Source organism: Nomascus leucogenys, chromosome 16 (genome assembly GCF_006542625.1).
Source record: "Nomascus leucogenys isolate Asia chromosome 16, Asia_NLE_v1, whole genome shotgun sequence".
NCBI classification, from domain to species: Eukaryota; Metazoa; Chordata; class Mammalia; order Primates; family Hylobatidae; genus Nomascus; species Nomascus leucogenys.
This window is the reverse complement of record NC_044396.1, coordinates 84201069-84216540: the sequence shown is the minus strand read 5'-3', so window position 1 is coordinate 84216540 and position 15472 is coordinate 84201069. Positions and strand designations below refer to the sequence as shown.

The window sequence follows — 15472 nt, the reverse complement described above, 5'->3', positions numbered from 1 at the left end:
TAGTGGCAGGCACAGAGTCAGTGCTCACTGCCTGCCGAATGAATAGACGTGTGAACAAGTTTTGAGCCTAACATGCTGTTATTTATGCAAGTATGGCTCTCTGAGAGACAAGGATGAAGCATGATGTCTAAGGCATGCCGGACTCCAAAAATACCAGCCAATTTTAATAAGTATAGAGTGGACTATGACGGTGTCATAGTTTTTGCTACTTATTAAGCAAATGTGTTTCTAGCATTTGTGGCTGGAGGGTGAACATCTGGACCTCTGATTGCATATCCTCAGCCATGCTGACCTTGCGGGACAAGAGAGAAAGGAAGTGCTGCCAGTGGAGGAGCAGCTGGGTTTCCAGGGAGGAGATGGAAGGAGTTATGGCTATTTCAGGGTGCATAGTCTTAATGGTCCTGGACCTGTGATAAGCCTTCAAGCCTGCTTTCCCTCCCACCCCTGTCCCAACCTACAGCATGATAGGCAACATTTATTTCCTATTGGTCCAGGCATAGAGCAGGAACCGATGACTCACAGAATAGTATGCAGCCATCAAAAAGAACAAGATCATGTCTTTTGCGGGAACATGGTTGGAGCTGGAAGCTATTATCCTTAGCAAACTAACGAAGGAAGAGAAAACCATATACCGCGTGTTCTCACTTACAGGTGGTAGCTAAATGATAAGAATGTATGAACACAAAGAAGGAAACAACAGATTCTGGGGTCTTCTTGAGGGGGTAGGGTGGTAGGAGGGAGAGTAGCAGAAAAGATAACCCCCATGACACGTTTACCTATGTAACAAACCTTCACCTGTATCCTCAAACCTAAAATAAAAGTTATTTAAAAAGGAGCTGGTGCCTCATGCAGAAATAGAAGCAGGAATGGAAGTTGGTGTCGGACCTATCTTTCTACTGGCCAGAGATGGCCACAGAGCAGCAGCGATGTGTGCAGCTGAGTATGTAGCCTAGGATTTGTCTGTAAAACTCCGTAACTAGATGTTTTTGGAAGGGATAAAAGAACTGGAAGACAAGACAGGTTTGCAGTCCACCTATGACATTTCCTATTAAAAAAAAATAACAAGATGCAGCCCTCACCTCTCTCAGTGGTTTGTCTGCCTCCCTCTCCCCTGGGATAGAAAGTTACTTTTAGTATCACCAGATCAAAAACAAGCAGAAGAATATACCGAGGTTATAGGTTCTCTCTGGCTTTTTCTTTCTCTCTGTAGCTAGTATGCACTCTCTCTTTCCTCTCCTCTCCTCTCCTCTCCTCTCCTCTCCTCTCCTCTCCTCTCCTCTTATATAGTCCAAAGCCATATCTCATTCCAGAGAGAATAGAATGATTTGTTTTCCTGTCAAAACAAAGCTCTATGTAATTTAATCCCTGCTCTGTTTATTTCTTTCAGAATAGATATGATTTTCACCCCTGGACCTCCCTCCACGCCAAAACACAAGAAGTCTCAGAAAGGGTCAGCATTCACCTTCCCATCCCAGCAATCTCCCAGGTGGGGCCAGTGGACATGGACTGATGGGCCAGGGGTGCAAAGTTTGTAGAGCATCCCCACCCCCAAACCTCAGCTGGGGTCCTTTATGTGGGTGAAGTTGTCACTCTCCTAAGTAAAATGAAGAAAGCGTTTGAAGCTTGTTTCAGTTGGTGGCCATTTGAAAGGTTTCTGTACAAAAATCTTCTCACTCCTCTTCCCAGACCATGTGAATGATATTTCTTCCTATAACTTTTGAAAATGAAAATAGCCCCACCTGTTTCCCTGTTACAAAACAAGAGGAGACTTATGAGCTTTATTGAAACAGGAAGAAAACTTCACATCAGCAGAACCCAGAGCATTCTCCATCCCGCATAATTACCTTTGAGTTGATTGATACTCCTCCCAGGACAAAGCCAGAGAAGACACTCAGATATCAGCCCCCTGACAACATTGTAACACAGAGAGCTTTGTCCCTTAACAGAGCAGCTCTCCTCCTTCCAAAGCTTCAAAATTTTGAATAAGATGTTCTTTAGAAAATCCACTGCCTAAATTTACATCTGTTTATTCCCAAATGTCTTCAAGGCAGGTAACACAATGAGTGAGGGAGTTAGGCTTAAGAAATATTATGAACCTTCCACTTATAAAAGAATCAAGAGGCCGGGCATGGTGGCTTATGCCTGTAATCCCAGCACTTCAGGAGGCCGAGGTGGGTGGATCACGAGGTCAGGAGCTCAAGACCAGCCTGGCCAATATAGTGAAACCCCGTCTCTACTAAAAATACAAAAATTAGCTGGGCATGGTGGTGCGTGCCTGTAATCCCAGCTACTTGGGAGGCTGAGGCAGGAGAATCGCTTGAACCAGGGAGTCAGAGGTTGCAGTGAGCCGAGATCATGCCACTGCATTCCAGCCTGGGTGACACAGTGAGACTCTGTCTCAAAAATAATAAAAATAAAATAAAAAGAATCAAGAGCATTAACATGATGATAGAAAGCAATTTAATATTTTAATATTTAACCTCAGCCCTAGGGATAGAATAGGGAGTGATGGGACCGTGGGCACCTGGAGAACACATGCCCCATCTAAAAGAGGTAGGAATCAAGGCCCTACCTTCTTTTAGGAATGAGGGCCCTACCTTCTTTTAGGAATGAAGGCCCTACCTTCTTTTAGGAATGAGGGCCCTACCTTCTTTTAGGGATGTGGATCCTCTATTTCCAGAAAACAGAATATCCAGCTTTTACATGAAATCCTCAATTTTTGAGATGGCTTATATGTTTTAAAACCCCGTGCAGGCCAAAGAAAACACTAACTGGCTGGATTTAGCACATGGGCCACCAGTTTTTGACATCTTTTTAAAAGTTAAGGCTTCTCAGCCAAAGACTATCCTACTAAGCAGGATTCAGTAGCCTATGAGAGAGAAATCAACCGTTGAGAAAGTGCCCAGCATGAAAGGTTTCTAGCAAATAGCTAGATTCCCTGCAAGTTCTGATCTGCAAAAAACAAAAATGTTGAAACTAACCAGAATTAAGCATATATTAACTGTGGATAACCAAAAATCAAATTGAGCCCACATTTCAATTCCATTCCTCACCAGTGTCATCTTTGGCATCATGTTCAAGATTTGGGATTCTTCATTCTTATTAAAATTGGCCAGATGAAATATTTATACCCACTGTAAGTAATTTCAGACATTAGATGACTCCTTCTCCACCGGCACACACACGCTCAGAGTAAAAGTCTCAGATCTCAAATCTAAGAGTGAAAGGCTAAGGAATTTAATTTAAAGGAACTAGATACTCTAGGTACTGTTAGGTGCTTTATAATATTTAACACAAAGCAAAGCCTCCTTAATAGCAGCTTGATATTTGGCTTCAAATTTTCCTACAGTGGAGGTAAACATGAGATACCAGTGTTGAATGCAGAAAAGCTCTGACTTTTCCTGACTCACATATGCCTCCAGAGTTGAATGGTGCTCTTTTATGCCACACAAGTGTGAGGGTGAGAACGATGGCTCTGTTGGCCATGGCTTGCCTAGCTGAAATTACCTTGCATAGCAAAAATAGATATAATGATCTTATGGAAGTGTTCGCTTCTCCTTAGGAATGAACCATATGTAGCCAGACCATCCACATCAGAAATCGAAGACCAAAGCATGATGGGGAAGTTTGTAAAAGTTGAAAGACAGGTAAGTCTTTTCTTCCTCTCACCAAAAACCAGATCTATAAAATTTATTTTCAAATGCCATTTCTTTTTTTCTTTTTCTTTCTTTCTTTTTTTTTTTTTTTTTTTTTTTTAAAGACGAAGTTTCACTCTGTTGCCCGGGCTGGAGTGCAATAGCGCGATCTCAACTCACTGCAACCTCCGCCTCCTGGGTTCAAGTGATTCTCCTGCCTCAGCCTCCTGAGGAGCTGAGATTACAGGTGCCTGCCACCATGCCCAGCTAATTTTTGTATTTTTAGTAGAGATGGGGTTTCACCATGTTGGCCAGGCTGGTGTTGAACTCCTGACCTCAGGTGATCTGCCCAACTTGGCCTACCAAAGTGCTGGGATTACAGGCATGAGCCACTGTGCCTGGTCCCCACCATTGTTTTTCAAAGGGAGATAAGATACTCGAGTACTACTACCTACCATTCAAAAAAGATATGGAAATCAAATCACTGATTCAGCATTTACTGAGTGATCACATGCAAGTTAATTAATTGTTCTGAGCCTCAGTTTTCCTCATCTGTAGTATGGGGATTATAATACCCTATTAGGTTGCTGTGAGGACTGAGTTGATACATGAAAATTACCCATAATATCAGTGGGCACACAGTGAACACTTGATAGTAGCTACAATTATCATGCATTTCATGTTGACCCCTTAGGAAATGTTAGTGACCTGCCACTGCATGTTGTGTGTCCTCCTTTTCTCAATGTCCAGGGAGTGGGTGGCCTGTGTGAAGAGGCTGGGAGGAGGGCAGGCTGCAGGTGAGATCCATTCAAGGTGGAAGGAGAAACCCGCTCACTCACAGCACCATGCAGCCCACTCTTGCTTTCATAACAAAGAGCTCATAATCTAGCATCATCTGTCTAACTCTACATTAGGCAGATAATGGTAGTTTCTCTACCTTTATCTACCTTTAACTCTAGATACCTTTAACTCTAGATAAATGGTACTGCCAGTTTTTCAAGGATCATATTAATCCTTTCGTTTTATTTAAAACCCTAAATGGGACCCGTGCAGGAGAGGTAGAAGCAAATCTGAATTATTCCTGTTTGTTATATCAAGAATTTTGTTTTCATTTTAAATTTTAATTTATAATTTCCACTCTTTATTTCTCAGTGTCTGTTCTCTTGCCTGTGAAATAGAGATAATAATGGTATCCATCTTGGGGGATTGTTGTAAAATTCACATAAGTCAATAAAGTGCCTAAGACAGAGTCAGATTGTAACTTTTCTAAAAGGGTCAGTTATTATTGAGGCTCAGATGCCATCCTGGCATCTGCTGATCATGGTGCTCATATCCTCACCTGTAAATGGGATGATACACCTGACGACAGTGTTTCCTGGTGAGTCGTGAATTGTCAAAGCGAGAACATCACATCCGTCTGCACACACACTCGTGTATATTCATTCACAAAGGTTCAGGTAAGGTACCAATTTAGGCAGGCAAGAGCAAGCTGCTAGGTAGGGTCTTCAGTTCTGAGAAGCTCAGTTCTTGCCAACCACTGCCCTTGTATTTTTAGGGCTTAAATCACCATGTAGAAGAAACTTAAACTAACAGTCCACGTGCTTCTGTCTAAGGAAATGTTCCTAAATTGAGAACTCTTGCTCCTTGACCCAGACAACATTAGCAAGGCCACTTCCTCCTCTAGGGGACACAGCAGGCCTGTAACACTTCAAAGCATCTCTCTGCTTTCCACCTTTGCTTCCTAGAAGACCTTGCCTAGGTTTTCTCTAGATTAACACTACTACCTGGTGTGCAAGGCTTGCAAGTAGGAGGCACAAAATAAATTATTAGCAGTGGATCACGAGGGCAGTTCAAGACCAGCCTGGCCAAGATGGTGAAACCCCGTCTCTACTAATAGTACAAACATTAGCCTGGCATGGTGGCAGGTGCCTGTAATCCCAGCTACTTGGGAGGCTGAGGCAGAGAACTGCTTGAACCCGGGAGGCGGAAGTTGCAGTGAGCCCAGATTGCGCTACTGCACTCCAGCCTGGGCGACAGACTGAGACACTCCATCTCAAAAAAAAAAAAAAAAAAAAAAAACAATATTTCCTCCCAACCAATAGCAATGATCCCCACTCTCAGAGAAAGTGGTAATTCACAGCTCCTTTGATTTTCCAGGTTCAGGACATGGGGAAGAAGCTGGACTTCCTCGTGGATATGCACATGCAACACATGGAACGGTTGCAGGTGCAGGTCACGGAGTATTACCCAACCAAGGGCACCTCCTCTCCAGCTGAAGCAGAGAAGAAGGAGGACAACAGGTATTCCGATTTGAAAACCATCATCTGCAACTATTCTGAGACAGGCCCCCCAGAACCACCCTACAGCTTCCACCAGGTGCCCATTGACAAAGTCAGCCCCTATGGGTTTTTTGCACATGACCCTGTGAACCTGCCCCGAGGGGGACCCAGTTCTGGAAAGGTTCAGGCAACTCCTCCTTCCTCGGCAACAACGTATGTGGAGAGGCCCACGGTCCTGCCTATCTTGACTCTTCTCGACTCCCGAGTGAGCTGCCACTCCCAGGCTGACCTGCAGGGCCCCTACTCGGACCGAATCTCCCCCCGGCAGAGACGTAGCGTCACGCGAGACAGCGACACACCTCTGTCCCTGATGTCGGTCAACCACGAGGAGCTGGAGAGGTCTCCAAGTGGCTTCAGCATCTCCCAGGACAGAGATGATTATGTGTTTGGCCCCAATGGGGGGTCAAGCTGGATGAGGGAGAAGCGGTACCTCGCCGAGGGTGAGACGGACACAGACACGGACCCCTTCACGCCCAGCGGCTCCATGCCTCTGTCGTCCACAGGGGATGGGATTTCTGATTCAGTATGGACCCCTTCCAACAAGCCCATTTAAAAGAGGTCACTGGCTGACCCCTCCTTGTAATGTAGACAGACTTTGTATAGTTCACTTACTCTCACACCCGACGCTTACCAGCGGGGACACCAATGGCTGCATCAAATGCATGCGTGTGCGTGGTGGCCCCACCCAGGCAGAGGCTTCCCACAGCCTCTTCCTCCCCATGTCACCACAACAAAGTGCTTCCTTTTCAGCATGGTTTGCATGACTTTACACTATATAAATGGTTCCGCTAATCTCTTCTAGGATACACATTTATCTGCTGTTCTTACTTTTAATCACGATTGGACCAGTACAGGGAGAAATTACTGATGAGCCATGCTATTTGTCTGTTTGGTTGGCTGGTTTGGGTTTTGGTTTGGTAAGCAGAGAAAGTAGTTTAAGTTATTTCTAGGATCACTGCCCTCTTGTGTAAAACACTCCAGCGATTAACTGTTTTTGAAAGCAAGGAAATAATTTTCTCAACAAAACCACATTGTGTATCAGTGGGGCTGCCTACTGAGCTAACATTAGGAAAGGAATGAGATAGTCATTGTGTCTCTAAAACAAAGAATTTAAACAAATATTTAAGGCAAAACCTTTTAAAAGCTCTCCAAAAGACCTCACTTGGCCTGATGTTATTTAGTATCATGCCTCAGTTTCCTTATCTGTAAAAAGTGGTGGTAATCCCAAGTGTAGCATTTCTGATGAGTTATGAATTGTCAGGGAGAAAACATGCACACACACACACACGCACAAAGTTAAAATAGTTTCCAATTTATGTAGCCAAGGACAGTGGAATTTATCAGAAGTGAAGTGCCCCTCTGGGCAGGAGCTAAGTTCAGTGCCTTTAAAATGAAGTTCCAACTCCCATTTCTTCCCATGATACTGAAGGACAAAATATCCATCTAAAATAGAAATTAAAGTCAAGAAGGCACACAGAAATTATCTAGTCCAAGGACTTCCTTTTATAAATGAAGAATCTTAGGCTTAGGTAAAGTGACACACCCAGAGTCACTCAGTTGTCCCATGGAGAACCAGGACTCAAAAGTCAGGTCTGCTCACTCTCCCTGCCCTTGTTTCCCCTCACCACACCACTCTTCCATTTATATAATGCATCCTAGAGATTGTGTCAAGATATATGACTTTGTGTCGCGTGGAAAGCACTCAATTTATCCAGCAAGAGAGGGATTTCCACTTTTATTGCAAAACATGCTTGCTTGATGCAATGCATTTTAGATCTGGAAAAAAATAATACAAGCAAACTACATTTACGGATGTGTAAACAGGCAAGATTTCCAGAACCATCCAATTTTACTTTTCCAAATTTATGGAACCAACCCAGATTTTTAAAATGAAAATACTAAAACCATATGTAACCGTAGGACAAGCTAAAATGTAAGCAGAGAGCCTGGGAAGCACTGCCCTACTGTACAGGTGTGATATTAAGCACAAGCCATCCTCTGGCCTCTTATGAGATGGTGTTATGCTCTGAAAAACTTTGATGGAAAAGGTTTCTGTTAGGCTTAGACTGAATTAGCTAAATGACCACACCACAGTATTATTGTATCACTCTTCTCACACACCTAGGCACTGATTGTGGATAGTTGCCATAGTGACAATCAAGATAATCCAGATGACCTAAACAAATGTCTGTATGCAGCTGACACCGCTATTCTCCCTCACAGTCTTGTCAAGAGCCACAGTAGCTATGGCAGACGTTTGGTTGATGGCTTCATCATTTCCTAATACAAGAGTTTGGCACTATGTTGGAGACAGGAATCACTTCCTCAGAGATAGGTTCCTTTCAACTCACATGTCAACGGTTACTGTACGAAAAGCTCAGAATACAGTAATGATTAGAGCTTGACCCCTGACTTTAGGAACTTAGAACCAAAGCCCGAAGTCCCAGGCCAAGGGCAGACATTGTGAGTGGCAGAAGGGTGTTTTTTGTGGAGAGCCCTACAAATGGATGGGTGTAGACCTTGAAGTCTGAGATAGGAAATACACCAGAGTGCTCAATGCATCAGACATGAAGCCCATCCCCTATGGGTTTCCATTTGACGTGCTGGCAATCTGAAGGATAAAGGGCATGGGTTATTTGGGCCTCTTCCCCACTCCTTCAATATGGCTGAAAGTGCCACTGGGGATTACAACCTAAGAAACCCTATGCCCCTTCCTGAGGGCTTGATTATTGAATCCTGATCTTCCTGGAATCTTTCACTTGAGATGATCACCTGCTTAACATCCAACATGTTACTATGCTCTTCTTTATGTACACGAGTTACTGGAAACCGACAATAAAGGAGAGTGAGTCATACTCTCCACATATGCACCAATTAATTTTTTTAACTTATTAATATTCTTGAAGAGCTTACTATCTTAAGTATTTTACAAATAGATGCATTTTCCAGCAACTCAATGGAGTTCTAGCTTAAAGTATTTACCATTGATCCAAAATTGGAGGAACTACCTTAGGTTCTTTTAATAACCTAGAAAGGATTGGGGCTTGTATTATTTCCTAAACCATAGGCAGGCAGTCTAGCTTCCCTGCTGGATCATAAGACCAGGACAGCAGAGATTGGGTTTGTATTGATAGTAGTAGGGAAGTATTGATCGTCTAACATCTAGTAAGTTGTCTTTATCAGTATAGACATAGACAAAATAAATGTTTTATGAATGAATAAATAATAAGAACCTTAAGAGCTGTTTTTTTCCCATTTAAGAAAACAGAAAGGAAAAGAGAAAAATGATCTTCTGGAATAACTCTGCTTTGATATTCTCCTTTTGTTCCCCAAAAACTATATTCCAGAAATGCAAACCAAACCTGCTCAAGTTGCCTACGCATAGACAATCTCAACAACATGGCTCACAGTGAGCAAGCAGAAATTTAGGGTCTGGAATTGAATGTGAGTTATGAGAAGAAACAGTGTGTGCTTTCACAAAGATCCTTTTGTCAGACAAAGGAACAGCATGATAATCCAATGGAAATGGTTAACAGCGTGACCCAAGATGATATGACCACAGATATACTAGTCGTTCTGAAACTTGCCCAAGAAATTGCAGTTGTTTCAGCAGGACTCCATGAAATATCGACAAATTAATTCCATCATCAAACTAGGAATGATATTATCAGGTAAAACTATGATCTCATGTATGTATTTGGTCTTTCTGGGTCACAATGTGACATGAAAAATTTTAAAGGTCATATTTTAGCAAGATCAAAATGAATGAGATAAATCAACTTCACAAATGTTAGCTGAAACATGATCCTATTGAGCTGAGAAAGAAGTACTTGAGATCAAGTTTGAGTTTTGACTATCAAATGTCAGCACAAAAGCAAATATCAAAAGCTTAAGAGAAAAATTATTTCAGGAAAAGAAAAACACATCAAATCGAGAAAGTGCTATTGAATAACTTTGTTTTTAGAACTGGGAATTTAGGCTTATTAGACATGGCATTGTTATTACAAAGCCCTAGTTTTCATGAAAACATAACTAGATAACCCCAAGGTGTATAGGTTAAAAATGAACTAATTAATCAACAATTATGCATCCTGTGTCTATTTTGTGCAAGGTAATTCCTAGACACTGCAGTTTAAAAGAATAATTTCCTGTAGAAAAACCTAATATAAAAGGACCTACTCATAATTTGGCAAAATCATTCTCATAATTCCATGCTGCTGAAATGGGGGTGTAATAAAGAAAAAGTCATTTGTTTATTCATTTAACAAGGTTTACTAACCACCAATATACGCCCAGAACTGTGCAGTGCACTGGAAATTCAGAGATAAGAAAACCAGTTTCTGCCATCAAAATGCTGGGAATCTAGAGGTCTCAAATATCAGAGGTCCTTTCAAACTATGTCTACCAGTAAAATAAAATACCTGATTTCATCCCTGCAAACAACTCCATACAGACAGAAATGCTTCCTAGCTTGGAAACTATAGAAAATTGAACATGAAAACGAGAGCAAAGATTCTACATCAAAATGGCAATGATCCAATCAGCCCAGTCAAGTTTGAGTGGGTTGAATGGGGACTTCGAGTTTGGATTCAATGCTCTGAACTTCATAGCTCCAGAGAAGCTGTGCAAAAAAAGGGGATTCTAGGGAATCTGAGGAAGATTGTTGGAGAAACCAGCTTTCTTCTTGTCTCCTAATCCCTACTAAGATTGATACCGGTCAAGGAGCTGAGCTGCTTTCATTTCATCATGTTGACCAAGAGAAGCTTATGATACAGACTATGACACAGCACCTATTTCAAGAGAAAGATGTTACTCTACTTATGGGAACCTGTAGATCAAATTCTCCTGGGGCAAGAGAAGAAATTTGTTCAGCAGCCTAAGAAGTCAACTGTACTTTGGACAGTGCTGCCAAACACACCCCAGGATTCTCCCACCCCTGTCCTTCCCCAGAAGATGCCACATAGCTGGTATTTGGTTTTCATGAATAACCAAAGATTCTTCTTTGCTTCCTGAACCCCAGGCATCCTTAGGAATTTGCTTCATGTCCTCACTTGTCCTTGAAGGCTTGTTTTTCAGGATGAACTTTTTAAGTCTAAGTTGTTTATATTCAAATCAACCCAACGCTATTATTGCTGATATTATACCATTCCAAACTGAGCCAACTGGCCCCTAAACAAGCCAGCAGGCAGCCCCTCACTAATGCCCAGTTTAGAACATGTTAGGACCAGGCTATCTGCTAGCTTTAGTGGTTTCAGAAGCCAGTAATGGCAGTGTAAAAGAGACAGGAAGCATATAGAGATGACCTGGAAGAAAATTTGAGTTTCAGCACATTCAAAAGCATTTGACTCTTCTGCCATGTTTTGATTTTCAAGTGAGACAATCAATGTACACACAAAGCCCCTAGTACAATGACTGACGCATACTAGGGACTGTTATTTATGTTATTTTTATGGTATGCATGGACTTCATTGTCTCAATCTTTGATGTTGCTTATGAACTCTAAATTTACACCAAAATTTTTTTTTCAGAAAAAAGAATGGTGGAGATATAATCCTAATTATTAAATCAAATACTTTCACAATTGCTTTTTAAATAAGTACATCTCTGCAAATAAAAATGCTTACTGTTGTCTATAATAAAGAAGAGAAGGAATATTGGAATGAAGAGAAGCAGGAATGTTGGATCTCAGTGGCTGAGTTGTGGCAATTCCATTGGACGTATAGTACCAGATGTTGTGCCATCTGGATGAGGTGTAGGAGATAAAGCCAAATAGCAAGAATAAAGGACTCAGGATTTCCCAAGGGAAGTCAACTGTGCGTGGTGGCTATCAGAAAACACCCTAGCAATGAATGGGGGAACTTGCAGAAGAAAGAGTTAATGCTTGCTTAAACCTTCCCTGGGGAGATTTGTTCCCAGGCTTTCATGGCTTTAACCTCAGCGACCCTGTAAGAAAATTGTGATTCGTATTTTGATTTGTTATCATAGATGCAAGGAGACATAATTTCATGGATTCTAAGATACACAGAGCAAGAAGAGATTTTGATCACCCAGAACAATCACCTGTCTTTTTAGATCAACAAGCAGAAGCTCAGAGCAAAGAACATCACACCACATCCCTCAATGATTGAAGAAGTGATTGAGTCACATATGGAACTCAGGTCTTCTGATCCTTGCTTCAGATGTTAGAGACAAAACTAAAAGTAATATAGCAAGTGAAATCTAAGCATCACTGTTGAGCCCAGAACATTAATAAGAACTTCCTGGCCCACTTGAGAAACTGTTAAACCAGACATACCTTTGGGGACTTCTTCCCTTCTCTAGAATAAGATTGATGTTTCCATGCTGTGAAAGATGATGATGCTCCCTCTCCCAGATTCCCGCTGTCTTCAAAAGGCCTACTAAAAACCACTGCTGCTGGGTGCAGTTGAGAAAGGGAATGAAGAAGAACAATCCCATGGCCATGCAGGGACTCCTCCCCTCCACCTCTCTGCCCTCCCCCGCTTTGCCCTCTCCTACCTTGTACCTTCTTGGTCCTGCCATGTTTGGACTGATTCACATTTTTGGCCCATCACTTGGACTCATTCAGCTCCAGAGTCATGCCTTAGGCTGCATCCTCATCTACAGGCCAATTAAACAGGATTTCTCCTTGATAAATCTCTATGGTTTTGATTTTAGGAAGTCAGGCATGATTTCTTTTGGGATCTATAAGACCCAAAGTGGCCAGTTTTACCAAAGGTGTCCCTTTGCACTGGGATCTCTGGGTCTTATTTGAGCACAGCTTGGGTCCTCTTGCCTTGTCCCAGAGAATCCCCATGTTGTCAGGCCATAAGCAGATACTCTAGGGCCTTCACCAAAAGCTACAAAGAAGCAAACAGGACTCGACTTAGGACATCTTATGGTTATGTAACTAGGAGATTATTTTAGGAAGTAAACAGGCCTCTGTTGGCTCAAAAGGACATCTTCATTGTTAGTTTCCACTTACATTGTTCTCGGGATAAATCTGCCAGAATTTGGTAGGGCTCCCCAGCAGTCCTTGTGAATCCCTGTGATAGGATGTTTCAGTTCTCCTGAGTCAGGCTGAAGTGAAAGCTCCTAAGAGATATTCAGAAAGAAGGATGGTCAAGTTCTAGAACAACAATAGTTGGCCCAGTAATTTTAAAGATTGTCATTCTACCTAAGCCTTCATCCTCCAGATAGCACTGTTATGGGCTTAAAATAAGCTTCAACGGAAATAATGAATTTCCTTGACACAGCCAAAAATGGGCTGCATATAAGAATAACTTGAGAATGGCTTACAATTAGGTAGTCAAAAGCCCAGCTCAGTGCTCAGGAATGTATTTGTAATTCCTCTTAGACTTGTCGAATGGACTGCAATTTGATATCTAAGAGTAATACAAAATGAGAGCATATTTTATTTTAATGTTCCCTTCTCTTCCTCTGCCCACAAAAGCAAGGTCAGGGAAGGGGAGAGAAACTTATCCTAAGCGCTCCTTATGAGTTGCCTGTGACATGATAGCTCTCTCTAAAGTTCATGCAATCCTCATCACAACCCCATGAGGGAGATGTTATTGTCTCCATCTTATAGATGAGGAAACTGAAGACAAAGCCTTGTCAAAGGTCACACATTGTAAGAAGTAGAGCTGCATATTTAACCAAATCCCGTGTACCTGGAAAGCTCATTCTCCCTCCACCTTCTTCCTCTCAAATCAGGCCCTAGCTCCTCCACAATGCTTCGGCCTTCTACGTTCACTCAGCTTTACAGTAAAATGATCACAGACCCATGAGTTCCCTGGAGAGTAGAGTGATGCCTGGGTCAGCTGTTCCTCTTGTCTGTTCAGCAGGCCCTTTGAGTGGCTTCACAATCCAGCTGTCAGTGGCAGAAAATAATGCCTCATAAATTATTCACCTGGTTCACATTGGAATCCATTAGCTCTCGGGGCTTGGTGTGGCTGCAGATCATCCACAAGTGCCCCTTGTTATCTGCCCCCAAGGAGCTCCTGTCATTGTTTTTAACCAAACAAGTTCAAATATCTCCACGTCTCTGCTGACTCTGGTCTTTTGTCTCTAGACTGTACCTTTATTTCTGAGCTCTGAAATTCTGCAGCAACAGGTGAGTCTATAAAAACATTCTGTGGGAGGCCGAAAGCTCAGAACAGTTGTGTCTCTCTTTCTCAGTATTAAAAGATCAAGGTTTCCCATGGAAGCCAACCTGATCTGGTAATTGGGCCCTTCTATACCCCTCTGAATACTTTTCCAAGGAGGGGGCAGTTCCCACCCCCATAGTTCCCCTGAGGTTTAAGAGTCCAGGTGGTGGCCAAGTTGCAAGATTTGGGGCAGCCATTTTGCCAAGAATCTGAGATTCGCTGTTGGAGAGGTGAAGTCAGCTGTGTCCCATCCTGAAAAATCAACTTAGAAAGACAGGTGGACTTCATCAGATTTGTCAGTCCTTCCTTGTTTTAAAGAGAAAAATGATCTCTGCCTCGCTTCAGATAGGATATGGCTATTTTTTTTCCTTCTTTTTCTAATGTAGCAGTGATGGAAAACACCAGTCTTTGAATAACAAATGGAGGTTCCCAGCGACATGAATCCATTATATTTGATTTTGGATTGTATTTTTTAACCCCTTTTTATGGCATAGAATTCTGGTGCCTTGCTCCCTGGGTTTGTCTTTGTGCTACGAGTAGGCTTTCTTCACGTTCTGGCTTACAGGGGAACACAACTATTCCACAAGTGGCCTTTAGTGCTCTTTATAATATGATTTCCTGTAATTTTTAAACTGTATGTGTAATTTATATTCTGGCTCTGTCCAATATTTGAACAACTTTAATAGGTTGATTTCCATATATATTATGCAAATAATTCTTACCTGATTTTTTATGTTCTATCTTAAATAAATACTGCACCACTTATTAATAAATAGACATTTCAGTGATTATGTGGAGGAATGTTATTTGCTTCAAAACAACTTTTATGAGATTGTATTATTTGTCATAAATAACACTGACTGTTGCTAATGGAAAAGCTCTAAATATCAATGGCCTAATGCAACAAAGATTTATTTCTTGCTCAAATCACAGTCCAGTGGAGATGGTCTGAGTTTCAAAGAGTGATGCAAAGATTTGGGCTACTGAAGAGCTGGAGTCCTTCACTTCTAGCCACATTGCCAGGAGGAGAGGATCTAGAAAAGCCATACCCACCTCTTCCTGCCTTGGACTCAAAGTGACTCATCATTCCCACTCACTAACTCATTGCTTAAACTCAGTCACATGGTATGGGGCAATCTGCAAGGGAGGCTGGGAAATGTAGTCTTCATGAATGCCCAGCATGAAGAAATGTGTTGAATATATAACTTTGCTCACCACAAGAATGCTATGATTGATCCTATAGATTTCCTTGTTAGTACTGAGTGATGACTACGTCTAACCCAAGTGTAGTTGTTGCACAGGGAATAAAATAAGGGAACCAGAAAGTTCCCTGGGAGTCATTGGAGTTACAAAT

At 42.0% G+C, this 15472-nt stretch overlaps 1 protein-coding gene across 1 annotated transcript in view; it reads left to right on the top strand.

The window, feature by feature from the left end:
• KCNQ3 (potassium voltage-gated channel subfamily Q member 3) overlaps positions 1-14909 on the top strand; it is a 350253-nt gene extending 335344 nt beyond the window's left edge. Inside the window, exons 13-15 of the mRNA XM_003256215.2 lie at positions 1388-1486; positions 3563-3647; positions 5793-14909. Of these exons, the coding sequence (XP_003256263.1) occupies positions 1388-1486; positions 3563-3647; positions 5793-6527 (919 nt within the window). The 3' untranslated portion in view covers positions 6528-14909. The remainder of the gene's footprint in view (positions 1-1387; positions 1487-3562; positions 3648-5792) is intronic.
• The last annotated feature ends 563 nt before the right edge of the window (positions 14910-15472 follow it).